The sequence below is a fragment of the Branchiostoma belcheri genome, unplaced genomic scaffold, assembly GCF_001625305.1.
Source record: "Branchiostoma belcheri isolate BF01 breed outbred unplaced genomic scaffold, Haploidv18h27 scaffold33, whole genome shotgun sequence".
In the NCBI taxonomy this organism is placed as follows: domain Eukaryota; kingdom Metazoa; phylum Chordata; class Leptocardii; order Amphioxiformes; family Branchiostomatidae; genus Branchiostoma; species Branchiostoma belcheri.
In genome coordinates this window covers 1701251-1720769 of record NW_017803943.1, presented here as the reverse complement: position 1 = coordinate 1720769, position 19519 = coordinate 1701251, and the positions used below count along the sequence as shown (strand labels likewise).

Here is a 19519-nt window from a genome sequence, read left to right as displayed (position 1 = left end):
ATCGATAAAAGAATCGATAAAAACGCATATTTCTTCCAATAAAAGTTCACGCCTCTTGAGTGTATTAATTTTTTGAGACGTCTCTTTTGAGATTATGACATCATTACTTAATAAATCATTTATCATATCAAAACAATTCCTTTGCCCCCAGACCATTGATTTTAAAGAAAGATAGCACGTGTAAGACTACGCTATAAAAAGCCAGTGACCGGAACTGTATACATGACGTAATACAGTGTCGTACACAAATACTTCTTTGTGTGACCGGGGTATCAAATGTAAAAGAAGCACGTTTAAAAAGCTATTAAACTTTGATGTGAGATCTCAACAACGTAAATGACGTTTTTCCGGTCTATATTAGGGAACGACATCAAATATAAGCTGAGTTCTTTGTTTATCTACATTGAAAGAAAAAAACTTTGCCTTTCTCAAACAGTACCAAATGAATGTTAGCATCTTGCTATAATGATATTGATAAGCAATAATCATATAAGATTTTTATCATTATAACATTTTGATAATCTTTACATGTATATACAGGTAAAATAGATAGAAAATTTTTAGCATCGAGTGCCTTTTTACTTATTGGCGGTACCAAATATAGGGACTCCTTTCGAAGGTTGATTGTGGGCTATTTCAAACTTTCTAGTCCACATATATGAAATTATGACGAAATGTGCTATGAAATAGCAGTAAGTTCCAATATCAGACAGATTTCCTCATTAATAATATCTTTTGTTTTACCACCCTGAATTGTATTGGATGCCTTTATCAAACGTCAGCTAGCTAATATAACCGTTTGGCACCAAATTTGTATTGGTTATGGAGTTAGACAGCAGCGAGAGTAGATGCTTATGGTACATACGATCTATCTAATTAACGTAAGCCGCATCCCTTGTCTTACTTCGTTTTGTGGCACCATATGTTGACGTTGCATAAGCGCTGACGTCAACATGACGCAGTCAGTTTTGTCAATAGCTAGCATGTATCTATTAGGTTTATTACCCTGCCAAGCGTGGTGCCGATGCGGATAGAGCGGATATGAACCGACGTCTATGCACCCCACGCAGTGTTACTGGCTTTATCAATAGATTACAGTAAGGCCATGTCGATTTGATTATATGGATGACATCCACGCACGCATGAATTTTCGCCCGTTCCAACAAAAAATTTTCGACTTTACTGTAGATCGTACAATCGTAGGCAAGATCTAGACCTCAACACCTAGAGAAAAATCCTGTTTTCATGTTTACCGAAGGAAAACATATTGTTTCTGCTGTTTCCTCTTCTCCAAGCAAAAAAGGTCAATGACCTGAACCAGACAGTCTATCACCAAGGTAACTGGCGTTGGGTTACATCATATTGCAATTCCATAGCAAGAGGGATTTAGACATCTGTATGAATGTGTTTGAGTAAGAATTAACAGAGCAGACCATATGCGAAGGTAAACATTACGCTTTTGCTTTGCAAATGTTACCTTTCTAGTTAACTTCTTGTTGTGGGTTCTCTCCAAGCAGAAATTTAGACTTCGGTTTATTTTTTAGTGTTTTATTAGGCATTTTATAGAGATTGCTTTTGTATTGGTATCATTTTACCCCAGCCAAGTTCGGCTGGCAAATGGATACTGACTTTAAGACTGTCTTGCCCATTTGAAGTCTTGCCAATTTGACACTGTCTTGCAGCCACCAAACGATCTGCTTGGAGATTACGTGTTGCGTTCTTGCATGCATGGTGCAGTGAACGGGGGATTGTTCATTATTGTAATGTCTTGGTGTATGACCGGACAAAAATACTTAGAATGGGGAAAGTACGTTACCGAATTTCGGTGTCGTTTCAAGTCCACCAATTAAAGCCCAAAATAAGTTTTTAAAAGCTATGTTTGAGTTCGTTTTATGTTTGATTGCGGACAGATGTTTGCATAAAATATTCTGTAAACGTTTGCGTGTGTATGTATACTTGAAACCGTGAGAAGTTTGCTGTACCTGATATTCTGTATTCCAGACATGCACACAAACGTAACATTTTTAAACGGACACTACTAACTCTCTGGCTCATCTTTCTCCCTTTTTCAGCCACCTTGACCCTCTTTGGGACGGTCCTACCAACACACAACCTCGCTGTCACTTTTATATCTAGAACAAAGAAAAAAAGTACCGATGCAGTAGCAAAGAAAGCTGCTAGGGGGGCCTAGATCAGAAGCGATATCTATCCATGTACAGTTTCATGCACGGACCTACATGTAAGTTTCTGAAGTATAAAACCGCTGGCACGATAACCTGTCTAAACCTTGTATAAACCTTAAGGGTATCCATTCTATTATACATCTCTTTCATATCTGAGAAAAAAAAAGCATATGTCAACCACGCAGGGATGGTTTCATAAATACAACCTCTCGCATAATAGAAATACCTGTCTTTGTTTTCCTTTCGTTGTTAGGAGCGCGACGAACTAGTATTTGATTTTGTAGCGATGAGACAAATGCAAATATAGATAAAGCTATATGCACATGCAATAAATAATAATCTCCGAATTAATTTGAGAAAAATGTCATTTAGAAACGATAACAATGTTTATGTAATATCCCAAACGGGAATTTGAGATGTATGTTTTGTACATTTGAGAATATTGCAGTTACGTCAATGCCCTAATTGAACGTTGAGGCAATCCAACGTTTTTGTTATTGCCTCAATGGCTGTTTTAGGATGCAATTTACTCACTTTACCTCTATTAAAAGCCTGCTTTTGATGTATATAAGTGTGATGTAACGTTTGGTACTTGAAGCGCACAAAATACCTGAAGGATAAATTAAATGTGCTTGACGCCGCCCATGCAGCTTTAGAACGGACGGTTGTATACGTAAGCTGCAGTATCTATGCGCGGTACTAGAGTGCCCCCTGGCAAAAGAAAATTAAACTGCAGGGTTTGTTCATCTGTATTTGAGAAGTATAGTCGCCCTTCGGCGTAAGATATTTAAGGACCCATTTCTCCAGCGTTTGACAGGCCCATCACTTCTACTATGTGCCTGGAAAACAGATTCCGGCCAGCGGCTGCATGGAAACAAATCTCTGAGCAGACCTGTCCTTGGTGCTGATCATTATTCCTTCATGAACAGAGCGATTTGTTTCTTTACGTCATCTTCACATCAACACAAACACGCTAAGTACAATCCACACACATACACACACATGCACGACGAATGAAGTCTCTCAGCAGACCTGTCCTTGGTGCTGATAATTATTCCTTCATGAACAGAGCTATCTTGGCTTTACGTCGTATTCACACACACACACACACACACTAGGTACCATCCACACACCCACAACTGATCAATTAAGACTTCCGGCAGAGATGTCCTTGGTGCTGATCACTATTCCTTCGTGAACAGAGTTATTTGTGCCTTGACGTCATCTTTTGGTGAACACACACACACACTTAACGAATCAATCAAGTCTTCCTTCAGATCTGTCCTTGGTGCTGATCGCTATACCTTCGTGAAAGGAGCAATTTGTGGTTTACGTCACGAAAGACTAAGTTACTTATCCACACACCCACAACGAATCAAGTCTTCAAGCAGACCTGTCCTTGGTGTTGATCCTTATTCCTTCATGAATGGAGCAATTTGTGGCTATACGCCATTCGTACGCAAACACATACACACTATGTATCATCCATACGCCCACAACAGGCCAATTAAGTCTTCGGGTAAGCTGTCTTGGTGCTGACCCCTATTCCTTAATGAGGGGAGCTATTTGTGTATTTACGTGCGTCATCTTTACGTAAGTGCACACTAGGTACTACCCACACAGGTAGAAATCTCCCGAATGCCGAATGTCAAATCTCCCACTTGGAATCATTAATGCTAATAGTGCACCAACGGGTGTAGGCGTTTCAATGGCTTCAAAGCAGTTCACATGCCCTGGTCCCTTGCCTGACTAGATCACACTTATAGCAGACATTTTACTAGTAAAAACAGCACTTCTTTGTCTAGCCTCTATGATCATGAAATGATTGAACGAATGAATGAATGAATGAAAGAATGAAGCTTTATTCATGTATCTTCATCATTAGATATCATGGTGAAAGTGACATACGAGTTCACATTAAATAATTTCTAGTGCTGAAACATTCATCCAAGGCACAGCATTAGGCCCTACCAAGGGTTCGAACCCAGAAACCTCTCAGTCCGCTATGACAGGACTGAAAAATATAAGTACTGTTTCAACTACAACACTTACTAATTGTTTGGTCCTTCACCCTATTTCTCGGAAACGCCACTGTTAACCTACAACTTTCGAGCGTAGACAACCTGACACTCATTGGTTACTTTGTAATTGTCTGAAACAAAGTTGATATCTCTCGTCATCTTTTCTACGTCGTTCAAGAATTCCTCGTGTTTGTCTTGTGGGATGTAGCAAAGATGGCCCAAACAGGCACCCACAGCATTCCTAAATTGTTTCTTAGAATTAAAAGGGTGCAGATGTTCTTTTAGATCACAAGAAAGGACTTCGAAACCGCACTCCTCCAAAAGGAGGCTGCTGTGGCGATCCTTTACGATATCGCTAGAAGGCCACGGAAACACATTCAGCTCGAAATCTGTCAAGTAGATTTGCCACTTGGGGTGGGAGGCCATACCCAGGAGGATTCGGCAGAATTTGCTCGCATTAGTATTGAACCACAATAACATTTCTCCCCCAGGCTTTAGGCAAGAATGCAACACTTTTAGCGCAGTAACCTTGTCTTGCACCCAGTGTAGCACTTGGAGAGAAACTACTTTACTGAAGGCACCTCGCAACTCAGGCTTAATTGTTGACGCATCAGTGATATCAGACACCTGGTAGAGCACGTCTGGTGAGGAGTTGTGCTGACTGGCATACCTGTGTAGAAATAAATTTAAAAAACTGTTCAACCCGTGGTAAATTGTTACCTTTATGTCTATAACGTCTCACTGGAAATCCCAAAAAACGAATTTGACCTTGACCTTTGTCTTCCTAAGACCTACCAACGTAGCAAATTCATCACAATCCATAAAGGCATTCTTAAGTTATGCTGACCACAAGTATGCGGAAACACACACAGGCACGCACACGCGCGCGCACACACACACACACACATGTACACACACATACACACACATATACAGACAAAAAAAACAATACCTACAACTTCAGGTGGGTTTTCGGCCATTGTGTTATATATCATTTGTGAATTTCGAAATCAGGTTATACCTAACAAAGTCAGGTGACACATCAACGCCCACCACAGAAGCGACCCCTGGCTGTTGGGAGATGTACTTGCAGATTTCTCCCGTTCCACATCCCGCGTCCAGAACTGTGTCGCCTTCCTCCCACCTCATGTGGTACTGGAGAACCTCAACTCCAAGGTCGTGCTGAAAGGAGCGGTTCTTAGAATAGAACTCGGGCTTTGTCGTATCCATTTTCTGTGTTCAGATAAAAGGGTACACTAAAACACACGCACTGTGTTCAGATAAAAGAGTATACTATTTCAAAAACGCACGCACCCACAAACCCACCCAACCCCCCCCCCCACCACACACACACACACACTACACACACACACACACACACACACACACACACACACACACACACACACACACACACACACACACACACACACACACACACACAACGAGAGCCGAGATATACTGTGCAATAGCTCAATCAGGTACATTTGTAGAGTGCTCGCTTTGTAACCGGGATATCGATGTCGTGAGTTCAAACCCCGGCCGGGTCCTACCAAGAACTTTTAAAATGGTACATGCTGCTTTCTCTGCTTAACACTCAGCATCTATGAGGAAAAATAGTATGGGAAGGTCAAACACAAGACTACCAGCGGGCTAGCCCCTAACAGGCCCCTGTCATAGTGCTTGCAAAATTGTGTGGCAGAAGGGCTACAGAAATTGAGATGGGCGCCACTCCTATGCTCTGCACAGAGTGGAACGGGACCTTTATGTAGGCCGAGATACAATTTAGCAACAAGTGAAGAGTAGTCTCCGGCGTCAGTTGTTACACTTACCGTCTTACAGTGTCCGGCTCAGGTCACCACGCTGTCACCACCTCCTGACCTGAGTCACCTTGGACTTTCAACCGACGGTATCATACTGGAGTTCTGACTACAGTTAGACCGGAGGAGCAGCATTTTGCCCAATGTAGCAGAAAACAGTTTTCTCCCTATGGGCATTTATACAGAAGGAGCATGTGAGAAGGTTCGACGCTTTAAAATTGTCTGGACTCAATTGTCTCAATTGTCTATAAAAATGTCTGGTCTTACGGTACAATATACAAAATATGTGAAAATCAGCTCAAGTTTGCCGGCTCGTTTCCTTAAAAGACTTCTTTTATATGGCGATATGCGGGGGTCATGTGAACTGCAGTCGACGCACAGTACCAGGCGGTAACCGGCCAATCGACCCGGCCCGGCCGAACAAACATCCTAATTCGAATTCAAATTATACGGCCTCAAACCTAAATACATTCCTGCAGAATTCAGCACAGTCTTCACTGTCATGTACGAAAGAATCTCTACAGTTTTCTGAAGTATTGTGCCGTACTACTATTTTCCCTAACCTACCACGGGATATAAGATTTTCTTTGACTTAATCAAGAGGATAATAATTAGGAACAATAAATATGAAAGTGAATACAACACAACCCGGTTCTATAAAATGACCAATCCAAGCACTAAAGCACAACAGTAAGCCTGTGTGTCCAAGCGCCTCCTTGCGAAATAATTTCGAATGCAACCCTCGTGTCAGCATCGATCACGAAGTGATATCGAATTGCAGCTGATGCTAAATAAAGACCTCTACATAATTCGTTTCAAACATGTAGCAATAGGCTATCACAAAAAACGCCTCTTCTGTTATAACATTCAAGAGGTAATGAAAATCAAACAATATACATAATGCCTTAAGTGTGACAATATATATGATTATACATAGATTATTGTTTATTTTTTTATCGTATGTGATCTGATCTGTAAGCCCCCCTTGAGGCCTCTATCCAGCATGACCTGGCTCGGGGTTGCGGTTTGTACAAAAATGCATTTCCATGTACTGCGCAGCCGGACGGGCGCCCCTCCCCCTCCCCTAAACTTGTAGCACAGGTACGTAAACGAATCTAGAACCGTGTTTATCCGGTTCTATGCCTGAATGGATTAGGGTTAGGATCAGGCACGATTTTGAATAGTCTGGGTGTATCCAAGAACGCGATGTACAATTGCTCGCGTTTGATGGCGAGTGTTGTCAGATGTTCCGTCGCATATGAATACCCGGTGTAGTAGCTGTATGCCCATGCAGGTACTACAATCGCTCTAAAATTGAAATGCTGTATACATATCTACAGGTACCAGTAATACTGTTGAATACAGGGGTAGAAGACCTGTTGGTCAATTCTTGTTGACAAGGTTTATGATATCAAAATAAGAACATGTAGGAATCTTGCTTTTTTTCGCCCCGTTTTCGCCCAGTGCATTGCACTTGGAGTCTGCTGAAGTACACACTAGTATTCTCCTGAACTGACTAATTCAAAGACTCGTTTTTATTTGTTTAAAATTTTCATTCAGACTGATTTGACGCCGACAAAATGGCCCACGAAAAGAACGAAACGCAGGGGCTGACGGGAAACTGTGACGTAGAGGAAGTCCTCCTTGTCGTGATTGGAGAAGAAGAGTTGTGCGCCAGAAAGGCAACGCTGACAAGAGAGAGGTGAACTGTCAAGCTATTTTACCTCCATTTTTAACTATGCTCCAAAACCTGCCAGTAAAATGTGTACTAAACTATATGCATCTTGAAAGTTCTTTGTTGGCACACGCCTTTATGATACAAGTTTAAACTGTAATTTCCAATGCTATGCCTGAAATAAAGAAAAAGAAAGAAAGAATAGCAATATACATCGTGGTAAATTGCAACGGTCCCTCAATAACGACGGGGGGCACTACAGACTTTCTGCAATCTATGATCCACTGTTTACCGAGTCACCTGTGCTATCTGCATAACATTTATTACGTCACAGCGGCTACTTCTCTGCGATGATGTCGTCTGGGATGAGGGAAAGTTGTGAAAACAGAGTCGAGCTGCACGGCGTGTCGCCTGAAGCCTTCAAGACCATCTTAGACTTCTTCGGTACAAGACGGATGCGATTTGACAAGGTTTGTATATCGTTTTTCGATATTTAAGTCATGTAGCAAGCTCGATGGGCTGTTCACCATATATATAAATGTGTGTGTGTGTGCGCGTGCGTGTGTGTGTGTGTGTGTGTGTGTGTGTGTGTGTGTGTGTGTGTGTGTGTGTGTGTGTGTGTGTGAGTGAGTGAGTGAGTGAGTGAGTGAGTAAGTTCAGTAGTTTTTTTTTCAGGCTAGACCGTTCTCGTGTTAAAGTAAACAGTACGTACTGTATTTCCTTCGCAATTGTTACCTCTCTGTTTGCTTTCCTACATTAGGTTGGCCCAGAAGAGATCTTAGAAACAGCAGTATTTCTTCAAATGGACGGGGTCATGAACTACATGCGGCGGGCCATGAAGATAGAGACATGCGTGAGATGTCTCCGCGTGGCCGAAAAGCACTACCTAGCGGATCTGGAGAAAGCTGCATACATGTTCATGAGGAAGAACTACCTGGCTCTACTACAGTCCATAGAGTACAACGGACTGACGGAGCACGAGAGGGATCAACTGGTGGCACTGAGGTAAAGTGGATTATGTACTTAGTAATTACAAGCAGTTAAGCACCCGTCTTTATGAGCTGTTGATTATAAATGTAGCAGATAGTTTGTGGCGTCCTCCGTCCCTATTCATCTGCTACATGTGATCCACTGCTCACTGAGGCACATATCTGCAATGTACAGAAGATGAAAATACAAAAGCAGTAAATTGATGTCATTGTAAAAGTGGCTGCTAGAATATAAGTTGTGCCTAACTTGAGTTCGTAGCCACTTTATCAGTGTCTTTTCATTTTTATTCATCACTGTTTTTCGGAATAAAAAAAAAATAGGTACGAGCCCCAGGAGTTCATCTGCGCGGTGGGATCCTACAACGACGCCCGGTTGGACAACCTGGAGACGCCGCGGTCTCTCTACGTCTTCGACCACTTCGAGCAGAAGTGGGGCCCGATCTGCCCCTTCCCGCCTTCTCTCTGCACCCACGGCTGCTCCGTCGCCATCGTCCACAACCTCCTATTCATCCTGGGCGGATTCACCTCGTCCGATCAGAGGGAACTTCAGAAAGAAGCGTTCTGTTACGACCCGCTGTACAACACCTGGGCGCCGTTCCCGCACCCGCGCGTTCTGAGAGCCCACTGCGGATTGGCTGGCATAGATGCTGCCAATGTACTGTATGCTGTTGGCGGTTGTACAATCCACAAAAAGGTACACTATCCCCCTTTCTAATGAGCTTACGTCATCGGATGATGATATGATTCTTAACAATTGATTAATACATAACTTAGAAAATCACAAAAGATAGCTTTTGGCTCAGCACTATAACGTGGCTCACATGGCTTTATTTCAAATTAAGTCATTTTATTCGACATTTTTACATAGTTCCTAGATGTTTAAAAGCTAGAAGAAGATTTAAAACTTTGTGATCTCCAATGTTGATTTCAAAATGACAAATGACACCCGTATTGAAACAAAGATGCTGAAGACGCTCATTTAGATATCAATGACATTCGAATTTAAAAAATCATTGTATTTTGAACAGACTAATTCGGACGAGCACGATTTGGTGGACCTGTGCTCGGTGGAGCAGTACAGCTTCAGGACCGGTAGATGGCGCGACGCCCCCAGACTGCCGAGGCCCATGCTGAACGCCAACCTGACCGCCTGCCGAGGAGCCGTCTACACAAACATCGCTGTACCAGGAGGGGAAGTCATCTATAGGTAGTTTTTTGTGTGTTTTTCGTTAAAAAATAATCGTCTTAAGTATTTTTATGTTTACCGAAGGACAACATATTGTTTTTGCTCTGTTTCTTCTTCTACTGTTCCAAACAAGTAAGGTCAATGACCAGGACCAGACGTCTGTCACCATGGTAACTGGTGTTTCATTGTAATAGTTTGGACCTTATGAAAGTCGTGTGTGTGTGTGTGTGTGTGTGTGTGTGTGTGTGTGTGTGTGTGCGTGTGTGTGTGTGTGTGTGTGTGTGTGTGTGTGTGTGTGTGTGTGCTAAAAGAATTTTCTCCAAGCAGATGTTGGGTTATGTGTGATGTTTTGCCACACAGCGATTTCTAAGAATAATAACGTTACCAATTCCTTCATTATTTTCAGACTCATCCCAGGATCACCCTGCTGGGATGAGATTTCTCCCATCCCAAAGGTTCGATTCGTCTTCAACATGACGTCATTTCGCCAAAACATCTACCTTATTTGCGGGTTCCTGAGGGAATTTGAGAGCGACCCTCTGTGCTTCAACACCGAGACTGACAAATGGAGCTACCTCTTCAGGCCTCCCCTGGCGAAAAGGAGTTACGTGGACGATTTGACTGTGTTGGACGATAAATACGGCTACAAACTGTATCTAGTGAGTCAGAACTCCACGCAGTGGTGTGACCTAGGCACGAGGGAGTGGCAGTACACGGGGCTACCAGGGTACCCTGGGTCCGGGTTTACAAGAGTTCGCACTCTTCATTTGCCCATCACTCATTTGGTGCATCTGCGGTATTGATAGAAAATAATTCATAAAAACAACATCATGGTATGAAATTAAATATAACTACAGTTCCACGATCTCACACCTTCGCCAAATGATGTTAACCTTTACAAACGACGAATTATAAGTGTTTAACATTGAATATGCAAATAGGGTCCTCGATTGCAATGTCCAGCTCACCAAACCCTAAGTTCTGCTACACTAACTGTATTACCATAACAAGACGCCAGTACTTCATTAGTTTGTTGTATTATTTTGAAGTATTTTATTAGTATGGCATTTTCAATGATTTTGTACCAATTTTACCATAATGTACTTCGATCTTATTCTTCTTTTACCAAATGTTCTTTTATTAAAAATCTCACTGAGAATATTTGTTACCTAAAAGAATTTGACATGGTGTCTATTAACATGGAACAACATGGAGGTTTCGATAACAATATTTAGAAACACTGATTGATACTGATATGTACTCGGTGGAAAGGGTTGTCACTTGATATGAAATAGTCAATTTTGGAATGGGAAGGGATTAAATAGACTGAAGTACTAGTATGCTGCATTTGCTTGCAAGTTGTCCCACACATTATGACTCCGTGCTTTAGCGCCACCTTCCGACACAATACGGAAGTGTAGCAGTAGATACTAGTAGTCACAACAAGATGGCGACCGCCAACAGCACCAACGCGGATCAGGACGCCGTTCTGGATGATTTTGAGGCTTTAGACCCTTCCCTACGCAACGTAGTGGAGCAAAAGTCACTCAAGTGGATATTCGTTGGCGGAAAAGGCGGTGTAGGGAAGACTACGTGCAGGTAAGGGCAGGTTTTAGTAGCAAAACGTCATGGGGGAGGGGGGCGATTTTTCAACAACCGGCCCGAAACAGTCTGGAAGATGACGTGTCCCTATAATCAGTATCATAGCTCATAAAATGTTTTTATTGTAAAATTGTGAACTTTTGAAAGTAACGAAAGCACGGAAACAGTTGATGACCACAGCTGAGGGTTTGAGAATGTGAAATGATAACGTTTAATCGTCTGAATTTGACGTACACATGCTGCTGCGTTCGCGGGATAAAGTACTTCCGGGATGAACCTATTTATAAATTTTCGTGGTGTAAAGCGTAACGTAAATGTACATGTAGAGCCTGTAGTGGCCGTTTTTGTTTTGTTAATGTTAAAAATTATATATTACAGCATTTTATAATTTGTATCACCCCCAATTTATCCTAGGCAAGCAATTATTTTTAGTTTCCTGTAATCCTGTATTATAGTGTATATTAAAAAGGGATGTGTATTTCCCCTGCCCTGTCTCATCCGTGTGTACGCAAACTTTTTGCATATAAGGAGTCCCATCCCTGCTGTAAGTTTTGGTTTTTGGTGTCACGAATAGATAAATATTAAATGAGAGAAAAAAATTAACTTTTACCAACAGCTGCAGCCTGGCCATCCAACTGGCAAAGGTGCGTGAGCGTGTCCTCATCATCTCCACGGATCCTGCACACAACATCTCCGACGCCTTCGACCAGAAGTTCTCCAAAATCCCGACGAAAGTCAACGGCTTTGAGAACCTGTTTGCAATGGTGGGTTCTACTGCCTAATGTTATTATCTATATCTCCAAGCAGAGGTCTCCCTTGAACTACATGTATTGTAGAGTGGAACTCACTGCCGGCCACTAAGTACAGTAGGGACATTATCCCTGTCTAGGTCTAGTAGCTCATTCAGTGTAATGTAGGCAGCTGCCACCGCACCGCTTGCCTTTGAAGCTGGTGTGTTACACCGAGGGGCAGTTACACTGGGTACTGTATACAGATACATGTACAGTGGTTTAGCCATTTATATTGGGCAATCTGAATTTACACAGGTGTTTGAATTCAGTAATTTACTTTCTGAAAATTGATTTTTGAGTGGCTTAAGTGTATAAGTGTACTTTATTGAACAAATTGTATTGTTGAATCTGTCTGATACTAGTCTAAAGTATTTTTCTGTTCCAGGAAATTGATCCGAATCTGGGGATGTCCGAATTACCTGATGACTTTTTTGAGGATCAGGCTGAAGGTACATAATTTTTTTTGTTCAAATATGATGATATTACTGCTCTGTTTGTAAATAATTGGGGTTCTTCTTGTTCAATCTGTATTCATTTATAAAGATATGTGCAATATATATATATATATATGTATGCATGCAAAAATATTCTGATAGTAGAAATATCAACAGATATTTAAAAAATGGCCTCCTACGCTGACTGTAGTTCCCCCTCCCCCCACTAGGTGGCGCCCTGGGTGTAGGGAAGGCCATGATGCAGGAGTTGCTGACAGCCTTTCCGGGTGTGGACGAGGCCATGAGTTATGCAGAAGTCATGAGGTTAGGTGTCCTCAGCAGCACTACCTTAACGATCTGTGTCTTACATGTACCAACCTGATGAAACTTAACTCATGGAGTCAACAAAAACAGTGTAAATGAAAACATGACTAGCTCCAATTCACACGTTGTACATTTATTCATTTTCACATAAAGATACATATATAACATCAAATTGCAAATCACAGTTTTTGACTATGCAAATAACTGGTTGAATTCTCACAATGTCATCACTAAGTCTTCTAGATACACACAGTATTTGTTCTTTCAAAATTATCTTGATTGTGAATGATTTGTTGCGATGTCAACATCCGTTATCAACTGTCCGACAGATTGGTGAAGGGGATGAATTTCTCAGCTGTTGTTTTTGACACGGCGCCGACGGGCCACACGTTACGCCTCCTGTCGTTTCCCGCGGTCGTGGAGAAGGGTCTGGGCAAGCTCCTCAGGTTAAAGTCACAGATTACACCATTCATACATCAGGTGAGACTGGACGAAAATTACTGTAAATACATGTACATTTACTTTTGCAGTGCTTTTAGATAACATGAAATTATGACACTGTAAATTTTGTATTGTACGGCAGAATTGTTTTGACTGTGAACTTGAAATACCATGAAAAACTCCTTTTCCCTCATATTGCAAAAGAAAACCACCGCATGAGTACAGTAAATGTATTTAAAGTATCCTAACTTTATTGCACTTATAGCAACCCTTCTAATTAAGTACCATAAGTACAATACAAACTTACTCAAAACTTTTTCTAAAATAAGACATAAACATATTGGTATCATCATATTACAATAAAAGGTGGTACTAGTAATAAACACTTAAACATTCGTAACATCTTAAGTAAACTTCCATAATACATAATTGCGGTGATTCTTGAGACTGGCTTTAAAATCATCAAGCTTCCTATAACATTAGACAAGTCACAAGATAGATAAACTTCAGTAAAGCAATGCGTGTTGTTTGCGACCAGATCGGAGGCTTGCTGGGATTGGGCGACATAAACGCAGACGAGATGTCATCGCGACTGGAGGACACACTACCGATCATACGGCAGGTCAACGAACAGTTCAGGGATCCGGTAAGCATCAGACAAACACACGCACACACAGACTAACACACAAACACGCTAACACCACAAACACACGCACGCATGCACCCACACCAATGGTAACAACATCAAATGTGCAGTTTGTGCTGCCATATGGAGTAGAAATGTGGAATAGACTTATAGAGGACATTTAGTAAATACATGTACCTGTAGCAAGCTTAGACAAATTTTGGTTTGGTTTGGTTTGGTTTTCCTTTAGTGCCCACAATCACGATAATGATCATTCTGGCATACTCATTTTCACCGGAGTGAAGTGAGGAAAGTCGTGTTAAGTGCCTTTCCAATTAAAGTGCCTTTCCAATTAGGGCACAAGGTTGCTGTTACGCCACACAACCCCACAATTTTGCTACTTGTCTTGTCTTGAAAATGCTGTCTATTGGGGAATATCTTGGTGTGCTAGCAAAATATATTGTCCCGGTAAGTGTCATGTCTTGAAACCCCTTATGAGAACTGAAGTGGTTTGTTAGACAAGTGGGAATGAACTGAGTTGAATTGCACATTTCTTACATTCAGACTGCATCCCATATACCGTATACGTCATACAAGCTGCACTGATTTTATAAACCTGCTGTTAGAAACAGTGGGAGTTGTGACCGTAAACTGTGGTTAAGCTGGGTCAACCTTGTATATAGGCTTTGTGTGTTTGCTTGTGTTCCTATGGTTATTTCTACATATATTATAAGACAAGTCCGGGACTCTGATGCTTAGGTCAAAGGTCCCAGAAAGGTTGTCTCATTTCCTGTTTTCATTGGCCAGTCTGTACTATATGGGAGTATTGCAATGTTAATATCAACAAATATTGTATATCTTTACATATCAGTCTTTTATACATCAGTCTTAACTTAGCTCATCACGTGCACTTTTGTGCACCAAAAGTGTTGCTGTTTTTTTTTTTTACCTCATTCATAAACTTACTAGTCGTATTTATACAGTAATATAATCAGTATACAATCAGCATATTCTTGACATTCAGATATATATAGCCTGTGTAATTCCCAAAGTATTCTTTCAATCTATCCCACATTTTTATCCCATATGATAGCTTAAATGTAAACTTTACATTTGATGTTGTTTCCTTTGTGTTTCTGTTATATTATTATCTCCTTTGCAGAAAAAGACTGGTCTAATAACTACATCAAAACATTATTATCACATTACGTAGATTACAAATATTTGACAAATATGCAGCCACTGTCTCATTGGTTGATGCACTAATTGCCATTCTATCATTGGCTGCACTGCTAATTATGATAGACAGTCAAGATACATCTATCCATCTATTTTCACAGGTCACACTTCATTGCTTCACTCCTTAGCAAAGATTGAAAGTTTTTGAAACTGTACAGCCCCTTCCTAACATGGCCACCACATTTCATGATCCTACCTCAACAACTCATTATATCCAACATTAAACTCAGGCTATAACTGCTATGTCTATATTGCTTCTAGTTATTTCTAAATCTTGCATACTATATACACAATCAAATTTGGCTTGCTAAAGCCAACTGAAAAAAAGTATAAACAATCAACTTTAACACATTATACAGGAAAATACATGTACTATATTCTGCTGAAATGCATCTGCCAACACATGTAACCATCACTGATCTGCTCACTCAACCATATTAGATATGATTATAAAGTACTAATTCTATACTTATTTCCCAAAAGTATAAACTTCCAACTTTAACACATTACACAATAAAATACTCTATATTCTGCTGAATGCATCGAATGGCTCTGCCAATACATATAACAATCACACACTCACTGACTCATTGACTGACTCGTTGACTGACTGACTCACTCACTGACTCACTCACTCACTGACTGACTCACTCACTCACTCACCATATAAGATATAATTATAAAGTTCTCATTCTTGACTTCATTGATGGTCTGATACTAGCACATGAAAACACATGCACTGCTCATCATACATACACAAATGCATCAACACAAACAACAAAATACAAACTGACAACACACACACACAGAAGTAATCACACAGACCTACATACCATACAGTATACAATTTCTATTGGAAACTATTGGAATTTTTTGTAAATTTTCATTGAGCCCTCATGAGAGTTAGATAGTCCTGTGTGGTTTCCACCCATATGACATCTGACCCTGCATGTAGCACGGCGGTCTGTCACTACGACATTCTTTCCCATTGCTATGCGCGTTCTAAAAGGTATCGGGTTACAACACGCTATTTTGGCCTGTTTTGGACTACCCGTAAAATATTTGAAAATACACAAATAATATTTAGGGGTAAATTTCGTCAAATTCAAATGAAATTATCGTCTTAACATCCTTTCAATGTTAGCTTTTTATGTTAAATCAATGATTTTTTTAAAATTTCGCTCAGAAAGACGATTATTTTCGGGTTTTCGAGCACAAGTCATATCACGTTTTTAGGCAAACATCGTTCAAACCTGGCTACGTATATTACCCCAGATCCCCGATTTTTATATTTTTCGCAGACTAGGAATAAGACAAAAAATCGTGTTTTAGGGATTTTTTAATTTCTGATTTTAAGTCTAGTTTTTGTCGACATATTGGTGAAAAAATGGCATTTTTTGACATTTTTCTCACTAAATTACCCAAAATTCAAAATTGAGGCCATTTTTCAAAAATCCCTAAAACACGATTTTCGGGACAACCGTTACAATCATTTTGAGCCGTAAATGGGGTATGTTTGACTCTCCATGTTTCCAGGTTTGAACGAGTTTTGGAGACATGTCATATCGCCAGAAAGTGTGCATTGTGTTATTCATACTGGCGTAAAGAATCATTACAGTATTCAAGGTCACTCAAGGATACGACAGTAGCTTCGCTACATGTTACATGTCCACCAAAAATAATAGCGGACATGTACTGTCAAGGAAACTGTTTGTATCTATAGAAAAGTGTTGTTTTTTATCTGTTGCAATGAACGGAGGTAGAAAGGCTTGTTTTGCCGCTTTATAGTGAAATGACCGCAGGTGACCCCGAAATAGAACGCGGGTTCGATTCGAATTCCCCAGATCGAACACGATCGAACACAGTTCGGGTTCTATGACATGTGGGAACTTTGCAGCCCAGATTTTACCACCGTGTAGGTTTCAACTTTTTTTGTGCTACATCACCGTAAGTCTGAAACTCACAAGTAAACAGTTCAGATTAAAGCAGTTATAAGAAGGCATAATCTGCCAAGGCTATCACACTAGACACGTCACTTCTACATCGATCTACAGAACTACAAATGTATTTTCACTGATACAACTACACTCGTGACTCTTACATGTACAAGTACAATGAAGACTACCACACAAAATAGTTTTGAATTCTTATTTTCAATATTTTTGTGACTTGCTGAAGAAAAACATTTCTTTTTTCATCATCAGTTAAAAATCAATGTGCATGTGGGTGTCATGAATAAAATTTACTTGCTGTGGCCTTCTTAAATTGTGGCTTAACAAAAAGCCTTGTCGACAAGGACACTGTGAAGGCGTAGGATCTAGACATATTACGAAGTGGTGAGATTAGTGCTGAAAGAAAAGATTAAAAACAAAAGGTCCCTGATATCCAGACTGATAAGCAGTTGATGAATAAAAGATCTTACAAAAGATCCATAGACTGATTTGAACGCATTTCAAAGTCCAATTTTCCTCTGTCTTTTTTTTTTCATCTTGACTTCTGCTGATTTTTTTATGTCTGATAATCAATTGATTTTGCTTTACTTCATCCAAATATCTCTAGGTGAGAGAAATTTTTGTGTGTGGACCAAAAGTTTTAAATTTAAATATCTCTATTTATTCTCTAGGACCAGACAACGTTTGTGTGTGTGTGCATCGCGGAATTCTTGTCGCTGTACGAGACTGAGAGATTGGTGCAGGAACTGACCAAGTGTAACATCGATACCCATAACATCGTGGTGAACCAGCTGCTGTTCCCCACACAAGAGGACCAGCCCTGCAGAATGTGTGCTGCCAGGTACAAAATGCAGTGTAAATATCTGGACCAGGTGAGCCTCATGTTTACATGCCAACGTTTGTGTGCCTGTGCAAAACCCTGATTTTTCACGGATTTCGATGGGTGTTTGGTTATTGTTGCATTGGAATTTTGCCTGTTGCAGAAGATATGTTTTCCTACATAACATTTAGAAACTACAGACGCAATGTTAACCTTATGTGAGACGTTCTGCCGAAGTGCTACAATATGGGTTTCGTGCAGTTGCAATACGTTCTGCTGACCTTGGATGCCTTTGACCTCTGACCTTACCTACAACCCTTTGCAGCACTGGAATTTGTCAGTAAGGGCAGAGGCGAAAGGCATCGAATGCAATTTCAGGGCAGCAAAACAATAAATATTCTGCACCAGGAAATCGGTTTACTGCCATTTCTTAGCACATTTCATACTTGAAGTCTTTTAAGAACTTACATGATTCTTTCCTTGTTGTCACAGATTGAAGACTTGTATGAGGACTTCCACATTACGAAGCTGCCACTGTTAAACCATGAGGTTCGGGGGATAGAGAAAGTGAAGCATTTCTCCAAACACATCCTCGAACCTTATCAAGCAGGACAGCCATTATAGGCCAGAGTTGCTTTTCAGAAGACCTGAACCAGGCCAAACTAGCTGTATTTAGTCATAAATTATGTATTTAGTCATAAAAGAACTGATTACGATGGTCTTGCAAAAACTGTTAGAATGACAAAAAATTATCCTGGTGATCATTTTCCATGGGCTAGCTTTGGGGTGTTTTACTGGCCCCAGTCCTACTAATCATGGCCAATTTTTTCCTGACAGCCTGTTTTTCCTAGCCTTAGTACCATCCGATTTGTAAATCCGATGGCACCCAGGTTATGTTTTACCCAGGCACTAATTTTTGACAGATGTGATGTATGGATGCAGAATATGTTACAAAGATGTGCATCAAGAAAATTGTATTAAATGATGAGTGTGTATAAGTATGACCTATAATGCTCAATCACACAATCTGCCTGACAGGTGCTGTGTATTTAAAGCGAAATTGATTTCCATTCAATACAACACATTGTCGGTACTTTAGTTGTAGGGAAAAGTCAATGTCAGGAGATGCAAAAACTGCAATTATGATAGTATTTAAATCTTGCTAGTGTAATGTCTGAGGACTTACAAGTATATTGAGCTTGATATTAACCATGTTGTAAAGTCCCAGGTATCGTGAATGCATAGAAAAAATCATTTCTCACCAGGTATTAAACTGCTATTGTTGTTTCTCATCATGATGGCTATGCCATGTATATATTATATGGAAGAAAGTACATGACTGGACTTGTTTCTGATTTTTTTTCCATTTTTCACATCTCCTACCACTTTCATTGGTATAAATGTGTGTGTGTGTGTG

At 40.5% G+C, this 19519-nt stretch overlaps 2 protein-coding genes across 5 annotated transcripts in view; one reads left to right on the top strand and one right to left on the bottom strand.

Annotated features, from left to right (window-relative positions):
• Nucleotides 1-19438, top strand: part of LOC109475216 (ATPase asna1-like) — a 25086-nt gene extending 5648 nt beyond the window's left edge. Inside the window, exons 1-8 of one of the 4 annotated variants that reach the window (XM_019775812.1) lie at nt 11315-11473; nt 12093-12240; nt 12653-12716; nt 12932-13025; nt 13355-13505; nt 14005-14112; nt 17954-18154; nt 18595-19438. In XM_019775812.1, the coding sequence (XP_019631371.1) occupies nt 11322-11473; nt 12093-12240; nt 12653-12716; nt 12932-13025; nt 13355-13505; nt 14005-14112; nt 17954-18154; nt 18595-18726 (1050 nt within the window). In that variant the 5' untranslated portion in view covers nt 11315-11321 and the 3' untranslated portion in view covers nt 18727-19438. Of the gene's footprint in view, nt 1-11314; nt 11474-12092; nt 12241-12652; nt 12717-12931; nt 13026-13354; nt 13506-14004; nt 14113-17953; nt 18155-18594 lie in introns of those variants that run through there. The other 3 variants (XM_019775810.1, XM_019775813.1, XM_019775814.1) reach the window with 3 other exon arrangements.
• LOC109475223 (juvenile hormone acid O-methyltransferase-like) lies at nt 4283-5434 on the bottom strand. The gene is made up of 2 exons (XM_019775821.1): nt 5226-5434; nt 4283-4874 (listed from the first exon to the last, which is right to left on the bottom strand). Exons 1-2 carry the CDS (start codon nt 5432-5434, stop codon nt 4283-4285), a joined length of 801 nt encoding a protein of 266 aa, XP_019631380.1.
• Nucleotides 19439-19519: the final 81 nt, after the last annotated feature.